This window comes from Moschus berezovskii, chromosome 1, assembly GCF_049115385.1.
Source record: "Moschus berezovskii isolate FMDL1 chromosome 1, NW_MosBer_1.0, whole genome shotgun sequence".
Lineage (NCBI taxonomy): Eukaryota > Metazoa > Chordata > Mammalia > Artiodactyla > Moschidae > Moschus > Moschus berezovskii.
Genome location: NC_142460.1, coordinates 163,317,297 through 163,336,471, shown reverse-complemented (window position 1 = coordinate 163,336,471; position 19,175 = coordinate 163,317,297). Strand labels below are relative to the sequence as shown.

The 19,175-nt window shown below is 46.5% G+C and overlaps 1 protein-coding gene across 4 annotated transcripts in view; it reads right to left on the bottom strand.

Moving 5' to 3' along the window:
- IGSF5 (immunoglobulin superfamily member 5) overlaps positions 1 to 18,362 on the bottom strand; it is a 62,505-nt gene extending 44,143 nt beyond the window's left edge. For 2 of the 4 annotated variants that reach the window (XM_055414171.2, XM_055414160.2), the window contains exons 1-2: positions 17,905 to 18,355; positions 13,894 to 13,973 (exon numbers count right to left, since the gene is read on the bottom strand). In XM_055414171.2, the coding sequence (XP_055270146.2) occupies positions 13,894 to 13,954 (61 nt within the window). In that variant the 5' untranslated portion in view covers positions 13,955 to 13,973; positions 17,905 to 18,355. Of the gene's footprint in view, positions 1 to 13,893; positions 13,974 to 17,904 lie in introns of all 4 variants that reach the window. The other 2 variants (XM_088840779.1, XM_088840778.1) reach the window with 2 other exon arrangements.
- Positions 18,363 to 19,175: the final 813 nt, after the last annotated feature.

Here is a 19,175-nt window from a genome sequence, read left to right as displayed (position 1 = left end):
GGGTCATCCCCGCATGCCAGCCCCGAGCATCCTATAACATGCATTGACCCTGAACTAGTGATTCGTTTCACATATGACAACATACGTGTTTCAATGCCATTCTCCCAAATCATCCCACCCTCACCCTCTCCCATAGAGTCCCAAAGACTGTTCTATACATCTGTGTCTCTTTTGCTGTCTCGTATACAGGGTTATCATTTGCATCTTTCTAAATTCCATATATATGTGTTAGTATACTGTATTGGTGTTTTTCTTTCTGGCTTACTTCACTCTGTATAATAGGCTCCAGTTTCATCCACCTCATTAGAACTGATTCAAATGTATTCTTTTTAATGGCTGAATAATACTCCATTGTGTATATGTACTAAAGCTTTCTTATCCATTCGTCTGCAGATGGACATCTAGGTTGCTTCCATGTCCTGGCTATTATAAACAGTGCTGCAATGAACATTGGAGTACACGTGTCTCTTTCAATTCTGGTTTCCTCGGTGTGTATGCCCAAGAGTGCGATTGCTGGATCATATGGCAGTTCTATTTCCAATTTTTTGAGGAATCTCCACACTGTTCTCCATAGTGGCTGTACTAGTTTGCATTCCCACCAACAGTGTAAGAGGGTTCCTTTCTCTCCACATCCTCGCCAGCATTTATTGCATGTAGACTTTTGGATAGCAGCCATTCTGACTGGTGTGAAATGGTATCTCATTGTGGTTTTGATTTGCATCTCTCTGATTATGAGGGATGTTGAGCATTTTTTCATGTGTTTGTTAGCCATCTTTATGTCATCTTTGGAGAAATGTCTGTTTAGTTCTTTGGCCCATTTTTTGATTGGGTCATTTATTTTTCTGGAATTGAGCTGCAGGAGCTGCTTGTATAATTTGGAGATTAATCCTTTATCAGTTGCTTCATTTGCTATTATTTTCTCCCATTCTGAAGGCTGTCTTTTCACCTTACTTATGGTTTCCTTTGCTGTGCAGAAGCTTTTGATTTTAATTAGGTCCCATTTGTTTATTTTTGCTTTTATTTCCAATATTCTGGGAGGTGGGTCATGGAGGATCCTGCTGTGATTTATGTTGGAGAGTGTTTTGCCTACGTTCTCCTCTAGGAGTTTTATAGTTTCTGGTCTTACATTTAGCTCTCTAATCCATTTTGAGTTTATTTTGGTGTATGGTGTTAGGAAGTGTTCTAGTTTCATTCTTTTACAAGTGGCTGACCAGTTTTCCCAGCACCACTTGTTAAAGAGACTGTCTTTTCTCCATTTGATATTCTTGCCTCCTTTGTCAAAGATGAGGTGTCCATAGATGCGTGGATTTATCTCTGGGCTTTCTATTTTGTTCCATTGATCTATATTTCTGTCTTTATGCCAGTACCATACTGTCTTGATGACTGTGGCTTTGTAGTAGAGCCTGAAGTCCGGCAGGTTAATTCCCCCAGTTCCATTTTTCTTCCTCAAGATTGCTTTGGCTATTCGAGGTTTTTTGTATTTCCATACAAATTGTGAGATTATTTGTTCTAGTTCTGTGAAAAATATCTTTGGTAGCTTGATAGGGATTGCATTGAATGTATAAATTACTTTGGGTAGTATACTCATTTTTACAATATTTATTCTTCCAATCCATGAACATGGTATATTTCTCCATCTATTAGTGTCCTCTTTGATTGCTTTCAGTAGTGTTTTATAGTTTTCTATGTACAAGTCTTTTGTTTCCTTAGGTAGATATATTCCTAAGTATTTAATTCTTTTCGTTGCAACAGTGAATGGAATAGTTTCCTTAATTTCTCTTTCTATTTTCTCATTATTAGTGTATAGGAATGCAAGGGATTTCTGTGTGTTGATTTTATATCCTGCAACGTTACTGTAATCATTGATTAGCTCTAGTAGTTTTCTGGTAGAGTCTCTAGGGTTTTCTGTGTAGAGGATCATGTCATCAGCGAACAGTGAAAGTTTTACTTCTTCTTTTCCAATTTGTATTCCTTTTATGTCTTTTTCTGCTCTGATTGCTGTAGCCAAAACTTCCAGAACTATGTTGAATAGTAGTGGTGAGAGTGGGCACCCTTGTCTTGTTCCTGATTTTAGGGGAAATGCTTTCAGTTTTTCACCATTGAGGATAATGTTTGCTGTGGGTTTGTCATATATAGCTTTTATTATGTTGAGGTATGTCCCTTCTATTCCCACTTTCTGGAGGGTTTTTATCATAAATGGATGTTGAATTTTGTCGAAGGCTTTCTCTGCATCTATTGAGATAATCATATGATTTTTATTTTTCAGTTTGTTAATGTGGTGTATTACGTTGACTGATTTGCAGATATTGAAGAATCCTTGCATTCCTGGGATAAAGCCCACTTGGTCATGATGTATGATCTTCTTAATATGCTGTTGGATTCTGATTGCTAGAATTTTGTTAAGGATTTTTGCATCTATGTTCATCAGTGATATTGGCCTGTAGTTTTCTTTTTTTGTGGGGTCTTTACCAGGTTTTGGGATTAGGGTGATGGTGGCCTCATAGAATGAGTTTGGAAGTTTCCCTTCCTCAGCAATTTTCTGGAAGAGTTTGAGTAGAATAGGTGTTAGCTCTTCTCTAAATTTTTGGTAGAATTCAGCTGTGAAGCCGTCTGGACCTGGGCTTTTGTTTGCTGGGAGATTTTTGATTACAGTTTCAATTTCCGTGCTTGTGATGGGTCTGTTCAGATTTTCTATTTCTTCCTGGTTCAGTTTTGGAAAGTTGTATTTTTCTAGGAATTTGTCCATTTCTTCCAGGTTATTCATTTTATTGCCATATAATTCCTGATAGTATTCTCTAATAATCCTTTGTATTTCTGTGTTGTCAGTTGTGATCTCTCCATTTTCATTTCTAATTTTATTGATTTGGTTCTTCTCCCTTTGTTTCTTGATAAGTCTGGCTAGTGGTTTGTCAATTTTATTTACCTTCTCAAAGAACCAGCTTTTGGCTTTGTTGATTTTTGCTATAGTCTCTTTTGTTTCTTTTGCATTTATCTCTGCCCTAATTTTTACAATTTCTTTCCTTCTACTGACCCTGGGGTTCTTCATTTCTTCCTTTTCTAGTTGCTTTAGATGTAGAGTTAGGTTATTTAGTTTACTTTTTTCTTGTTTCTTGAGGTGTGCCTGTATTGCTATGAACTTCCCCCTTAGCACTGCTTTTACAGTGTCCCAGAGGTTTTGGGTTGTTGTGTTTTCATTTTCATTCATTTCTATGCATATTTTGATTTCTTCTATGATTTGTTCGTTGTTCAGCAGCGTGTTGTTCAGCCTCCATATGTTGGCATGTTTAATAGTTTTTCTCCCATAATTGAGATCTAATCTTACTGCATTGTGGTCAGAAAAGATGCATGGAATGATTTCAACTTTTTTGAATTTACCAAGGCTAGATTTATGGCCCAGGATGTGATCTATCCTGGAAAAGGTTCCATGTGCACTTGAGAAAAAGGTGAAATTCATTGTTTTGGGGTGAAATGTCCTATAGATATCAATTAGGTCTAACTGGTCTATTGTATCATTTAAAGATTGTGTTTCCTTGTTAATTTTCTGTTTAGTTGATCTATCCATAGATGTAAGTGGGGTATTAAAATCTCCCACTATTATTGCATTATTGTTTATTTCCCCTTTCATACTTGTTAGTAATTGTCTTACATATTGCGGTGCTCCTATGTTGGGTGCATAAATAGTTATAATTGTTATATCTTCATCTTGGATTGATCCTTTGATCATTATGTAGTTTCCTTCTTTGTCTCTTTTCACAGCCTTTGTTTTAAAGTCTATTTTATCTGATATGAGTATTGCTACTCCTGCTTTCTTTTGGTCTCTATTTGCATGGAATATCTTTTTCCAGCCCTTCACTTTCAGTCTGTATGTGTCCCTCGTTTTGAGGTGGGTCTCTTGCAGACAACATATATGGGGGTCTTGTTTTTGTATCCATTCAGCCAGCCTTTGTCTTTTGGTTGGGGCATTCAACCCATTTACGTTTAAGGTAATTATTGATAAGTACGATCCCGTAGCCATTTTCTTTATTGCTTTGGGTTTCGAGTTTATACACCCTTTCTGTGTTTCCTGTCTAGAAAAGATCCTTTAGCATTTGTTGGAGAGCTGGTTTGGTAATGCTGAATTCTCTCAGCTTTTGCTTGTCTGTAAAGCTTTTGATTTCTCCTTCATATTTGAATGAGATCCTTGCTGGGTACAGTAGTCTGGGCTGTAGGTTATTTTCTTTCATCACTTTAAGTATGTCTTGCCATTCCCTCCTGGCCTGAAGAGTTTCTGTTGAAAGATCAGCTGTTATCCTTATGGGAATCCCCTTGTATGTTATTTGCTGTTTTTCCCTTGCTGCTTTTAATATTTGTTCTTTGTGTTTGATCTTTGTTAATTTGATTAATATGTGTCTAGGAGTATTTCGCCTTGGGTTTATCCTGTTGGGGACCCTCTGGGTTTCTTGGACTTGGGTGATTATTTCTTTCCCTATTTTAGGGAAGTTTTCAACTATTATCTCCTCAAGTATTCTTTCATGGTCTTTCTTTTTGTCTTCTTCTTCTGGGATTCCTATGATTCGAATGTTGGAGCGTTTAACATTGTCCCAGAGGTCTCTAATATTGTTCTCATTTCCTTTGTTTTTCTTTTTTCCTCTCTGTTTCATTTATTTCTACAATTCTATCTTCTAGCTCGCTTATCCTGTCTTCTGCCTCTGTTATTCTACTGTTTGTTCCCTCCAGAGTGTTTCTGATCTCATCTATTGCATTATTCATTGTATATTGACTCTTTTTTATTTCCTCTAAGTCCTTATTAAACCTTTCTTCCATCTTCTCAATCCTTTTCTCCAGGTTATTTATCTGTAACTCCATTTTGCTTTCAAGATTTTGAATCATTTTCACCACCAAAATTCGAAATTCTTTTTCATGTAGATTCCCTATATCTTCCTCTTTTGTTTGTGTTGGTGGGCATTTATCTTGTTCCTTTACTTGCTGGGTATTTCTCTGCTTCTTCATCTTGCTTATAATGCTTTGCTTGGGGTGGTCTTTCCCTCTTCTGGCCGTTTGTGGATTTCTCTTTATTATGTAGTTTCCTTGCTGTGTGTGGGGTTGAACAGGTGACTTGTCAAGGTTCCCTGGTTATGGAAGCCTGTGTCGGTGTTCTGGTGGGTGGAGCTGGATTTCTTCTCTCTGGAGTGCAATGAAGTGTCCAGTAATGAGTTATGAGATGTCAGTGGGTTTGGAGTGACTTTGGGCAGCCTGTATATTGAAGCTCAGGGCTAGTTTCCTGTGTTACTGGAGAATTTGCGTGGTATATCTTGCTCTGGAATTTGTTGACCCTTGGGTTTAGTGTAGGTATGGAGACGTTTGATGAGCTCCTATCGATTAATGTTCCCTGAAGTCAGGACTTCTCTGGTGTTCTCAGGATTCGGGCTTAAGCCTCTTGCCTCTGGTTTTTGGTCTTATTCTTGGAGTAGTCTCTAGACGTCTCTATCTGTCATTTCCAAGGTGGTTCCCTCTGTTTTAGCTTCTGTCTGCTGGTCTTTTCAGTGTCTAATTTCCGCCCTGATACTAGGGGGTGGGTGGACACTTTTTAAGGCTCAGTTGTTCAGTCCTGTTCTGGGAAGGGAGGAACGCTGCAGTCGAATATCTCTGGCATCTGTGGGGAGTGCTCGCAGCGTCTCGGCCACACTGGGTTTGCCCCCGCTCACAGCACGTATGCTGTCCCAGTCTATACTGCACAGGCTCTAGGTTGCTCTGCCGGGAATGATCTGAGGCCGGCACCGGGTTGTATGCACTTCCCAGGTCTGAGCGGCTCAAGTTCAGGTTCTCAGGTACTCCACAAAGGCGCAGACTTGGTTGGGCCTGCGTTTTGTGCCTTCCCCGGTCCGAGCAGCTCAGGGGACCAGGTGTTTGGCGAGCCCCAGTCCCCGCCACTCAGTTTTCTGGGTGTACAACCGGCGCACCTTCTCAGGGGGATATCGACCGGCCCGAACCCAAGAAGTCCTGATTAGCAACAAGACTGTGTGCAGTTTGTATCAGATGCCTTTCTGGGTTCGCGGTTGCCCGCTCCGGCTCTGGCTGCGCTCCCTGCCTGTCTCGGCGGGGGATGGGGGATGGGCCAGCCGCAGCCGGCTCGCTCTGCTCAGTCCTTTATTCTGTGAGCGGGGCTGGCCGAGTCATATGTTAGAGCTTTCCGCCTTTTCGTGGGGAAGCTATCCCACAGTCTGCTTTGCTCTCCCCAGATCTCTCAGATTGTTCTCGCGGCATTCAAGCCCAGTCCTCTCTCTAAGCAGTTCAGCCGGCTCCTCCCTGCCCAGCCCCCGCTGCTAATGGCGTATGCAGGCGTCTGCGCTGCTTCTCCACTAGGAGTTACCGTTTGGCGGGTAATCTGTGGGTTTTAAAAAAATCTTTAAAAAAAAGAGGGTTATGTGGCCCTCTGAGCTTCCAAGGCTCGCCACAGATTCGCCAGTGAGAATGTTTCCTGGTGTTTGGAAACTTCTCTCTTTTTAAAGCCTCCCTTCCCGGGACGGAGCTCCGTCCTTACTTCTTTTGTCTCGCTTTTTATCTTTTATGTTTTTTCCTACCTCCTTTCGAAGACAATGGGCTGCTTTTCTGGGTGCCTGACGTCCTCTGCCAGCATTCAGAAGTTGTTTTGTGGACTTTACTCGCGTTCAAATGTTCTTTTGATGAATTTGTGGAGGAGAGAGTGGTCTCACCGTCCTATTCCTCCGCCATCTTATTCCTCCCCCCAGCCATTAGTTTTAAGAACCAAGTGAGACAATCCATGCAAAGCCCTTATGATGACACTCAAGCATTCAGAAAGCAGACACTATTATGTGACATATAAGAAAATCAAGAAAATCATAGAGGAAAGTGCTCACACTTTTCACAACATTGTACTTTTCCCTTACCAGATGCATTCTGACACTGGTTTTAACTGAAATGACAACTCCTAACTGGCCTTCCCCAGGGAGGGGACCGGCAGAATCACTCAACATGGAGTGTGTTCTGCTCCTGAAGAACTCAAGAATCTTTCCGTCATTTAGTTGATTTTTCTTATCACCAGGAAAAGACTTTCCCATGTATGCAGTAATAATTCAAAGTAGAACTTGCACAGCAACCAAGAGTCTTCGAGATTTCTCACCTTTTACCTCCAGTGTTTTTTTTTTTTTTTCTTTGTTTTTTTGGATACACTGGGTCTTCACTGCTGCAAGCAGGACTACTCTTCACTGCGGTGCATTTGCTTCTCATTGCGGTGGCTTCTCTTGCTGCAGAGCACAGGCTCGAGGCACATGGGTAGTTAAAGCACTTGGACTCAGTAGATGTGGCTCTCAGGCTTAGTTGCTCCGAGGCACAAGGGATCTTCCTGTACCAGGGCTTGAACCCGTGGCAGACTCTCAACCACTGGACCACCAAGAAAGCACCCCTCTTATGTTTTAATAGTGAAGAAATCAAGACCAGCAACATCTCGGGACTTGTGAGCACAGTGGTGTTGCTGGGACATAAACGCAGTTCTTCGCACTCTGAAGTTTCCCTCTTCCCACTCTTTCCTTTCTGATCTCACTCAGAGTCTGTGGCAAACAGACCCCCCTGGCAGCCCACACCCTTGGTTTCTTCTCAGCCGTGCCTGCCACCATCAGTAAAGACTACATGTTCCTATCACCTTCTAGAACTGTAGGTGCCCCCCTTCCAATCTTACAAGGTAAAGTTGTAAGGAAGATTCTAAAGGAATCTAATTACTGTATGAAAGATTTCTGGGGAGGAACCTCCCTGCCCATCACTCACTGAAGTACCCAGGATGCACTGCAGGGCATGTGCCCACCGCAGGGCCAGGTCCATTGGTAAGGATGGGAGACAAGGAACCAGATGCCTGCAAGGCAGAGTCAAGGAGGGGGCCCCCAGGCTTCAAAGAGGCAGAAATAAAAGAAGGTCAAAATCAACTAGACTAATCCCAGATGGGATAAACATGATCACTATTCTTTGTTTTGCCTCTGGGCGTGATAAAAAGAGAAAAAGTAAGATCCTAAATAACTGCTCAGAGTGGGTCTTCTCCCTTACCTGTGGGCACATTTCTCTGATCTGAGGATCCCTCTGATATGGAATTTAAAAAAAAAAAAAGGGGGGGGAAATCCTGAGGAATGAAAATCAGAAATTATTCCCCAGGGAAACCACAACCGCTGTGCCAACTTGGGTCTTCCCACGAGCCCTGAATTTCATCTTAGGAAGAAGCACAAAAGAAAAGAAAGGGCCAAAATCTACACTGCGAGGAAAGAAAGACTAGACACACTGTCATGCTCCACACTATGATAACAGCATCCTTCCCCATTCAGGGGAAGGCTTGCCCTGCCAGCATCTCAGTCCAGGCCACTCCAACAGGATTAAGCAAAGCGTCTGAAACCCTGGTCCCATCACTGCCCGGCACCAGGGGGTTATTCACTCCAAAACCCTGCTCACTCGAAAACAGTCTTTAAATTCCCTGCGGATTGCACGTGGGAATAAGAACGCATGAGGATCCAGACCTTACTGTGCAGGGAAGCAAGAGCGAGGGAGGGACCTGGGCCAAACGGAGACTTCCCATTTGAACTTGGCCTTTAAGCTAAACAGGCGGCGCTGAACCCTAATCACTAGGCCCCTCTGACATCATTGCCAGTGATCTTTGCTACCACCACAAACTAACTCCTCTCTAGCTCTGCCCTGTGACTCAGAAGCTCTATCTTAGGCGACGTGAGGCCCTGAATTCTCACTGCTCCCTCACCTGCGTCCTATCAGCTGTGGTGTGTGTAACCTGCCCCACACATGACAAACATGAGAAAACTGTCATCAAACAGCCCCCGTCTCAATGCAAAACCTCACCTTCCCCTTTGCTCTTTCAGTTTGTAGAGCAAAAGACCAAACCACGGGCAGAGCCATGGGAACGAACCATCAGCGTCCCCACCCACCTCGGTCGCTGAAGTGACCAGCTCTGGGGGTCACCCAACACCGTGTCCTCCCCTGCAGGAGTTGACCCACTTTTTTGATGCTTGTCACATGTACAGCCTTCAACTCCAAATCCAGGGCTCCCACCCTGCCCCCACCCCGACCCTTGCTCTCCTCCTGCTTTGCAGATCCCGCTCCACCAAGCATCTCCATGTAAATGACTGGCTGCCCCTCAGGATTGAGAAGTTCCCCTTCCAATCACTGTGTCCTAACTGTGGAGTCCTGCCCCAAGGCCACAGAAGTGGAGCCAGAACCAAGGTCAGCTCCAAAACTGATTGAACCCCTTTGTAACCATTGCCCCAAACCCCCTTGATCATAACCAGCCAGCTCCCTGACCCCATGGTAGGCAAAAATACCCACCCAATGCTCACCTATAGTGCCCTACTACTCACCTAACACCAACCTTCCAGCAGGAATTTTCTTTGTCTTGAGGCTGTAAAAATTGGCTGCTAACCCACAAAAACTATTGACTCTCCCTGGTCTGTCAGGAGGTCGGTTCACTGTACTCACAGTACCCAGAATATCTCTGCTCTTTGTTCTTAATAAACTCACTCCCTTCTGAAATTCCCTGTGTCTGGAAACTCTTTTCCAACCCATGCTTGAACTTCCACCACACTAACATCTGCAAAACTAAAATCACTCACACAGGAACACATGGCCAGCTGCCCGGCCCCTTCCAGTCCTCCATGGATAGATCCTGAACATGAGCACCGTTCTTCTACAGTGATTTCTTCTCAGCCCCCTAGGGTAGCAGCCGGTGTCTCCCAAGCATGGGGGGACAGCGGGTCTGCCCAAACCGACCCCTCCAGCCTTCCACTCACCTCTTCTCCAGCTTCCCTCCTGTTACCTGTAGACCCCTAACCTGCTCCCATCTGTTACTTAGCTTTGGAAATGAATAGAAAGGCAGACAATTAAAAGCAGAAGGGAGGGATTTCCCTGGCAGTCCAGTGGTTAAGACACGGTCCACCCAACGCAGCGGTCCACCCAGTGCAGGGATCCACCCAATACAAGAGGCTCAGGTTCGATCCCTGGTCAACTTGATCCCACATGACACAACCAAGACATAGTCAAATACAAAATAATAATGATGATAAATAAATAAAGAGAAAAAAAGCGGAATGGAGCAAGGTACGTAAAGTGGAGGGGGTGGAAGGGAAGGGCCCTGGAGAGGCAGATCCAAAGGTGAAAATGGAAGTTAAAACACATGGGGGGGGGGAGCGGGGGTGCTTGCCTATTGTTCCAGTGGTTGAGACTTTGCCCTCCAATGCAGGGAGTATGGGTTTGATCCCTGGTTGGATAGCTAAGATCCCACATGAAAGAATGTTAGTCGCTCAGTCATGTCCGACCCTTGGCAGCCCCATGGACTATAGCCCACCAGGATCCTCTGTCCATAGGATTCTCCAGGCAAGAATACTAGAGTGGGTTGCCATTCCCTTCTCCAGGGGATCTTCCCAACACAGGGATCAAACCCCCATCTCCCACGCTGCAGGCAGATTCTTTACCACCTGAGCCACCAGGGAAGCCCCTAGGATCCCACATGCCTCCCAGCCAAAAAACCAAAACATAAAACAGAGGCAATGTTGTAACAAATTCAATAAAGACTTTAAAAACAGTCCACATCAAAAAGACTTTCAAAAAAAAGAAAACCATAAGGAGGGTTGGGCCATCAGAAGGAAACTGAGGAGTGAGGAAGGGGTCCGGAGACGGATCTGAGCGCCCGCCACGTCCTGCTGACCACAGCAGGAGGTGCCAGCATCATTGTCACCACCGTCACCCAAGACTGCTTTCCACATGACAGCCAGACAGAGCTCAACACGCCAATGTGATCAGGCACCCTTCCCGACCCCCACCCCAGACTTCGTTGAAAATATTTCCACCCTTTAGAATAAACACCAGATCATCCTTAACATTATCATGTCTTAAAACCCTGCTTAGTTTCACCTCCAAATTTCATTTTTCCCCAAACTCCACCCCCTGACCACCAGACCATCTTTCGTCTATCAAACTTACCAGCTGTTTCTGGCTCCCTTTGCACAGGCAGAGACTGCCTAGAGAGCCAGTCTCATCTATAACTCTGCTCCCAGCCAAGTAGTCTCCCCCTCAGGAAGCCTTCCCAGACCACCTTACACAAGTCAAATTATCCAGAACAGGATGTTGAATCAGCGAAGCACTTGTCATGGTGGTGATTTCGTATTGATTTTTCTATCAATTGATGTCTAAGCTCTTGGTTAGCAGGGACTCTGCCCAGTTTTGCCCATCCCTGTGCCTGCAACTAAATGGGACATAAGAGCCCCAAGTGAAGAAACAGGATGGTCGAGTTCTGTACAATCCACCATGCTGGGGGTAAGGTGGAAAGGAGAGGGCTGGCAGGAGCCCTCTGGGTACACATGGAGGTTGCCCTTAGTTACTCAAAGCTAAGTCTACAAAGGGAGGAGTCTCTCCCCAAAACTTTCCAAGCCTCCTAGCGGGTCAGAATTTTGCAATGGATCCCCACCTACTGTGGGGCTCTAGAATTAACGCATTGTTCTCACTGGAAGGACTGATGCTGAAGCTGAAGCTCCAATACTTTGGCCACCTGATGCGAAGAGCCAACTCATTGGAAAAGACCCTGATGCTGGGAAAGATTGAGGGCAAGAGGAGAAGGGGGTTACAGAGGATGAGATGGTTAGATAGCATCACTGATTCAATGGACATGAATAAATTAAACTCTGGGAGACAGTGGAGGACAGAGGAGGTTGGCATGCTGTAGTTCATGCGATCGCAAACAGACACAACTTAGCAACTGAACAACTTCTCCCCTCTTGGAATAGCCACACCCAAGCCTCGACCCAAGCCAATCCTGCCTTCAAAACAAAACTTCAGGGTAAATGGCTCAGAAGAATTGTAGATATGGAATTTAACAGTTTCCCGCTAAGCCTTGGAAGAGGTTTTTGCCATTGTGACTGAGAAAGTCACGTGGGAGCCATATCCTGGAAATATGGTGGAGCCTGGTTTGCTAACCCCATGAGTCCTTAAGCTCTGCACCCCATGAGTCCCTAAGTTCTGCACAAGCAGAGAAAATGCCTTCTATCCAGCCTACAGACAAATGCACATCAAGCACCTAAAAAAATGCTTAACACCCTGCACAAGACAGAGGGCTTCCAAACATCTCTGTCCCCAAATACATGTTAACACCCCAGAGCCAGCTTCCCTTGTCTTAAGATGTAAACACACCCAAAACCAAAATTTATTAAATAGTCTTGACTGAACCTCACACACTCTGATCGTCCCCATACTATTTTATTTCTGTTTTAGTTATGTTTTCAGGGCTGTCATGGACAGAGTTTAAAACACAGCAACAACATTATCTAGCCCTCTGAAACAGAGTTTATAGGTGTATATCAAAGTCAAAACATTAGTCACTCAGTCATGTCTGATTCTGTAGCCCCCCAGGTGCCTCTGTCCTGGGATTCCCCAGGCAAGAATACTGCACTGGGTAACCATTTCCTCCTCCAGGGAGTCTGCCCAACCCAGGGATAGAACCTGGGTCTCCCTTATTTCAGGCAGATTCTTTACAGCCTGAGCCACCAGAGAAGCCCATAGGTGTGTATGGTACAAAGCAAGCAAAATATCTACACTGCTAGATGTCAGAATAACAGTCACTCTAGGGAAGGGGTGGGGTAGAGACTGAAGGAAACATTTATGAAGTGTTCTTGAACTCTTTGTTGATACACAAAAGTGCTCAGTAGGTAAAATTTCATCAAGCTGCACCGTTACGACTTGCACAATTTTCTGCATTCTACAATACAGCACCTTAAGACCACTGTGGTAAGAATACCCTGAGGAGTTCAGAACTAGCTAGGAAAACAAGAAGAACACACCAGAAGAGATGAAATCAGCACAAGACATAGTCAAAAGAAAGCTGGGGTACAAACTGGTCACTTTAAGCATCCTGGGGTCTGCACTGTCCATTTACGGCAATGCAGAATCTGACTGGGAGACCCTAGTCTGGGCCACCTGGAGTCCACTCCGACTGACACCCTGGGAAAGTTCCAGGCTGAGAGGGAGCTGTTGGGAGGACCAGAAGGTCTCACGGGCAACAGGTCCCTTGCTGCTGCTGCTGCTGCTGCTAAGTCGCTTCGGTCGTGTCCAACTCTGTACAGCCCCATAGACAGCAGCCCACCAGGCTCCCCTGTCCCTGGGATTCTCCAGGCAAGAACGCTGGAGTGGGTTGCCATTTCCTTCTCCAATGCATGAAAGTGAAAAGTGAAAGCGAAGTCACTCAGTCATGTCTGCTTAGTGACTCCATGGACTGCAGCCCACCAGGATCCTCTGTCCATGGAATTTTCCAGGCAAGAGTACTGGAGTGGGGTGCCATTGCCTTCTCCGAACAGGCCCCTTACTCTGTCATTAATGGGAACTGGGATGATTGCCCTGAAAACTGCAAGGTCAGGAAGGCTTCAGAGAGGAGGTGATGCCTGAGTCAGGTCTTCCTTGAAGACCAGGTAGAATCAGAGGAAAGTTCAGGCAGGAGAATGGAACGCTTTAACAAGAGCAGTGACTTTGGGAAGGGACCACAGCAAGACTCCCAAGGCGAGGACCCCGCTGTGGAGGATTTGTGGGCTCACATGCACATGAAGGACCCTTCTGGAGTAGGGCTGACGTGGCAGGCAATGGACCCCACTGAGTGGTAAAGAATCTGCCTGCAAAGTATTCTTGCCTGGAGAATTCCATGGACAGAGGAGCCTGGTGGGCTACAGTCTGTGGGGTCACAAACACTCAGACACAACTAAGCACACACAGGCCCAGGCAGGAGGAAGTGGAGGTAGGGAGGGGACCCAGTGGGAAAAGCTTGACAAAGAATCTTCGGGCAGCCACGCTCCCCAGTGGCCTCCTCCAGGTGCCTTCCACCCACTCCAGGAGGATGCCCCAGAACATCCCACCAAGCTCCGTGGTCCCTACCTGCCAGCCCAGCCAGGACCACCAGCACAGCCAGGACGCCTCTCTCGGCAGCTCCCGCCATCTCGCATGTTCCTCCTCACCTGGGAAAGCAGAATAGGCAGGTCACAGTCTGTCTCCTTGCCAAGACCCACGGGACCCTCCCAGGGCACGTGTGTCCCTGGAGAGATGAATCAGCACTTCTCAGCCTGACCAGCAGTGGCACCAGCCTCATCCAGGAACTTGTCAGTGGTTTGATTACCTGGTGGTTTAGGTTAGTTTAGTGACTAAGTCATGTCTGAGATTTTATCACCCCATGGGCTGTAACCCGCCAGGCTCCTCTGTCCATGGGATTTCCCAGGCAAGAATACTGGAGTGGGTTGCCATTTCCTTCTCCAGGGGATCTTCCCAACCCAGGAATCAAACCCACATCTCCTGCCTCGCAGGGAGTCTCCTGCATTGCAGGTGGATTCTGTACTGTTGAGCCACCAAGGAACTTTCTAGAAAAGCTGATTCTCAGGCCTACCCTGGACCTACTGGATAAGGTCTAGGGGGTGAGCAGGAAGAATTCTGCCCAAAGTTAAGCATGGGACCAATTCTGGTACATACTCACATCTGAGAATCACTGTATTAAGTGCTCTTGCTCCCAAGCCCATGCAGAAATCATGGAAACACCTGCTATATTCTCCTACGACCAGGGAACCACTGACTGGGAGGGCTGAGTGTGGGTTTACGGTTATTCCCTTCCATCGTGGTGCTTTACTCACTGAGAAAAAGCCATCCTACCCACAAGTTTGCATTATCAGAAGGAAAATAGCGAAATGAACACCTAGATCATAAGCTTCTCAGAAGGTGGTAAGAGGTATGAAGACAAACAGTAGATAGGAGTGTGTGTGAGGGGGTGTGTGGGATGTGCTGGCTGATGATTCAAAGGAGAGATAGGAGAAAGGCTCCCAAGAAGGTATCCATGAGTGGGGAAGGCGGTGAGGTGACAGGCAGGTGGGTAAGTGCAGAAGGGCCTCCCAGGCTGAACAGCAGGTGCAAAGGCCCTGGGGTGGGACTGTGCCTCCGTGTTCATTTGCAGAACCACAGAGAGACTCTGGGGCCTGGGCAGGGAGCGAAGATGAGTGGAAGGGGAGCGGTCAGCATAGACCAAGTGAGGCCTTGCTGGCCCCTTGCAGCACGGGGCGATCTTGTCATGCATACATCTTGGCCCATCCTTTTTTCTGTGATAACCCTCTTGCTCACTCCCTATCCCCTCATGGTTAGTTTTCTTTTTTCCTTCTCCCTGGGCCAGGCCTGTCCAGGACTGTCACCAGCACTGCTTGGAGCACTTAAGTCACCCACTGAATGTATTCTGAACTGTCTCTAGAAACACCGGCACACCGGCTCCCCAGCCCCAGGAAAGGGGCTCTTTATTTCATCCATCCTTAGCACAGTGACCCGACCTGCCAGGAGTTTTCACTCTGGCTTTGGCATCCACACAGATTTCAAACCTCTACTTGGGGGATACAACCCATCCCCCCCAAACTAAGGGGCAATGGGTTCCATCAGAGACCCTGCACAGGGTTCTGTGATGAGCTGACCCACCCACCCTGGGCTCCATCCTGTCTTCTCTTACAGGACATAGGAGGCAGGCCCCACAACAACCCACAAGCAGAAATACGAGAACTGAAATAGACACAGGTAATAACCTCATCACCTCCACCTGCAAAAGGCACCACATACAAGGTGCTGAATCAAACAGAGTTGGGGTGGGAAGGACTAAAGACCCCCGGGCCCGTGACTCCCTCTTTACATGGCAGCATGTCACTGGTTGCTCACGAGATCACAAGAAGGAACGTGGGATTTCCACCTCTGTTTTCTGATGGCTTTGGAAAGTAAATTTCACCCTGTGTAGGAAACCATGTCCGCTCGTGTGCAGTTGTGTCATGTAAGGGGTCACGTACCTGTGCAGCAGGAGCGTCCCACCTCAGCCTCTTCCATCATCGAAAGCAGACTCAGCAAATCCCTACAAATATGCTTCGATTCCAAGCTTCCCTGGAGAAGGGCATGGCTACCCACTCCAGTGTTCTTGCCTGGAGAATTCCATGGACAGAGGAGCCTGGCAGGCTTACAGTCCCTGGTGGTCACAGAGTCGGACATGACCAAACAGCTAACACTTTCACTTTCACCAAGCTGTCCAGCAGCTGAACACAAACCAAAATCATGGGCTTCCCAGGTTGATCCAAGATCTCAAATTACCAAGCACCAAATAAATCATTTACTAATTTTTCAAGTTCGATGAACACAAGTGGACAAGTCAGTTGCTCAGCAAGTCCCCTAGAATCTAGGCCAGAGCAGAGGATGGAGGAGAAATTGAGTTATAAAAGTCACACATTTTACCAAAAGCAATAAATGTGAAGTGTGGACCCAGCATCATTGAAACTGCAGCAAGAGCTTAAGGTCCACCATGAAGTATCTCTAGTCATTGATGGTCAGGGTCACTCGGGCTGCTAACTAGGACCAGGTGACAATTCACTTATTCTCTGTGTGACAGAATGAATCCATACCTAAAAGCTCAGCAGCAGCCCCCAGGACAGGGTATAGGAACACCCCAAGTGCTACAGGAACCCAGACGTGGACTTGTGAGCAGACCCTATTTGAAGGGTGTGTATAGGGAGAAACTGTCATCAGGTTGATTTCAAGTTGTAATTGAGCTCAGACAAGTCCCTTTAATTAAAGGAAATCTCTGCCAGGTAATTTGCAAGTTCATATCTTGGTGGAGTAGCTTGAGATTTCCCTTCTCATTCATTTTATTACAGAAGACTTGCAGTTACCTCCTTTTAGTTGAAGAATTGCAATGCTAAAAGTCTTAAATATTGTTAAATTGCATCAGGACAGGATTTAAATGCCAACCACTAATTACCACCCAGACTAGGCAGAAACACTGAGCAGACCCGTCTGCACCCAGCAAGCTTGTCAGCTCAGGGAGGAAATTGTTGAATTCGATCATCTGGTTTATTTACCCATAACACACACACACACCCTTATGGCTGGGTTCTTGGAAACGGCCTGATATCACAAAATTCAGGGGCTACAGGCATCCTGTCTTTAGGCATCAACATAAATTCTAAACCCCGAAACAAGGAAGACAGTGAGAATTTAAACACACACAAGGGGCTCTCTGCAAACCTCTACATGCACGTACAAAGGCACCAGGGCACCTCCTCCACCCAATACCCAGCTCAGGGTGCCCCCACATTCAGAGGGGCATTGACTCTGCCAGCCAGATGTGGGGAGTCTTAGAACTTTCAGAGATTTAGAGCAATTTCCCTTCCATCAAACCTCTCATTGGGGAAAGATATGTGTGTGTGCTCAGTCACTCAACCGTGTCCAACTCTCTGCGACCCCATGGACTGTAGCCCGCCGGGTTCTTCTCTTCGTGGTATTCTCCAGGCAAGAATATGGGGTGGATTGCCATTTCCTCCTCCAGGGGATCTTCCCAACCCAGGGATCAAACCTGAGTCTCCTGCATCTCCTGCATTGCAGAAGAATTCTTTACTGCTGAGCCACTGGGGAAGCCTTGAGGAAGAATGCTGCTGCTGCTGCTGCTGCTAAGTCACTTTAGTCGTGTCCGACTCTGTGCGACCCCACAGACGGCAGCCCACCAGGCTCCACGTCCCTGGGATTCTCCAGGCAAGAATTCTGGAGTGGGTTGCCATTTCCTTCTCCAATAAACGGCATTTAAAGTCTGTCCAATGAATAACAGGCATGCCAGGAATTTTCCAGCCGAGTCTCAGCTTTCAGCGCATCCCAAGAACAGCTCCCAGTGAATCTAGAATTGAGAAACTGTCTCAAATTCCTACACTCACAGGGCATCCTGGTGTTTTCATTTTAACTCTGTGGAATTTGGGAAACAGATATGCCTCAGATTGCTCTTTCCCCCAAGACCAGCAAGCGGGCCTCCAGGAGCTAAGCAACAGCTCCCCGGGAGGAAGCCAGTACCTGCAGGGAATCCACTGGCCACACACCAGGCCCATGGGGGTGTCTCACCTGTGGCAGGTGTATCTGCCCCTCGGGCCTTCGGCAAAGGTTCTCAGTCCTCTCTTTCCTGCCTCCGAGCTCTCCCCACACAAACGCAGGAACAAATCTGTCGGCCACTGGAGAATCTGGATGGTGCTCAGCTGTTACCAGGAAGTGGCTCACGTCACAGGCAGAGCTGTACAAACAGAGGTGGCCTCCCGCCTCGGGCCCAGAGCAGCAGACTCTCAGTTAATCATCAGCCAGCCCAAGGGCCAGGCAGACGGACAACGCCCCGCCTCAGGGCCACGGCTGCCCTTCCACCTGGCCTCCACCCCTGGTTCCCGCCCACGATCTTTCTCACATCCAGCAGAGCCAGGCAGGAGCTCTCCTGCCCCAGTGGGAGGACAGCAGCCCCTTCCTGCCCATGGTCGTGGATATAGATATGGCCGTGGACACAGCCGGCCGCCAGCCAACCTTGCTCCCTGGGCTCTGGCACAGGCCCGGGGCTGGCAAAGCCGGTTCCTGCTCCCAGCCAGGTTCCTCCACATCCGCAAGAACAGGTTCTTTTGCGAAAGAAAAAAAACAAAGTCCTGAGGGTGAAGTCCTCTGGAGTAGAGCCAGCTTTAAAAGTCAAGTCCTGTTTCCCATGGAGGGTTCACTGGAGAACTGCTAACAGGTTTTCTACAGACGTCCCAGACCCCAGACCTTTGGAAGTGAATCAAGGAACTTCGCTTTTCAGAGCATCAATAATTCCTAAAAAAAGGTCATCCCCCCAAATCATGAAGCAACATCGTACCAGATTGTCTACTCTCTTATGGTTCTCTCTGAGTTTCTGACTGGTCTCCATCACATTCTAATCCAGTCATGGAACTCGGAACAAAGGTGTGGCTCTTATACTGAGAGTAAGACCCTGAAAACAATGAATATGGGGGAAACACTGTGCCTTCCAGATGAAGGGATTCAGAACACACCACCCCAAAACATGCCACTTTGGCATAAAGATTATTTTTAAGCTGAAGATTGAGATTCAACAGATGCAAAAAAAAAGAAAAGGGGGGAAATAACCTTCTCAGAGCTTTCCTTTTCTGATTGAAAACAGCAACTTCTGGGAAATTAGGTTGCAATAAGTTTCTCTCCAGGGTAGGTCTACGCCCAGAAGAGAAAACACAAATGAAACTTACTCCAAATCCTGTCTCCAGGGGAGTTTATGATTCTAAGGAAGACAGCAAGACCACTCATGCCTGTGTAGACAAATGTCACCACAAACTTCTTAACTCCCATTTGTCCTAAAAATACTGTGT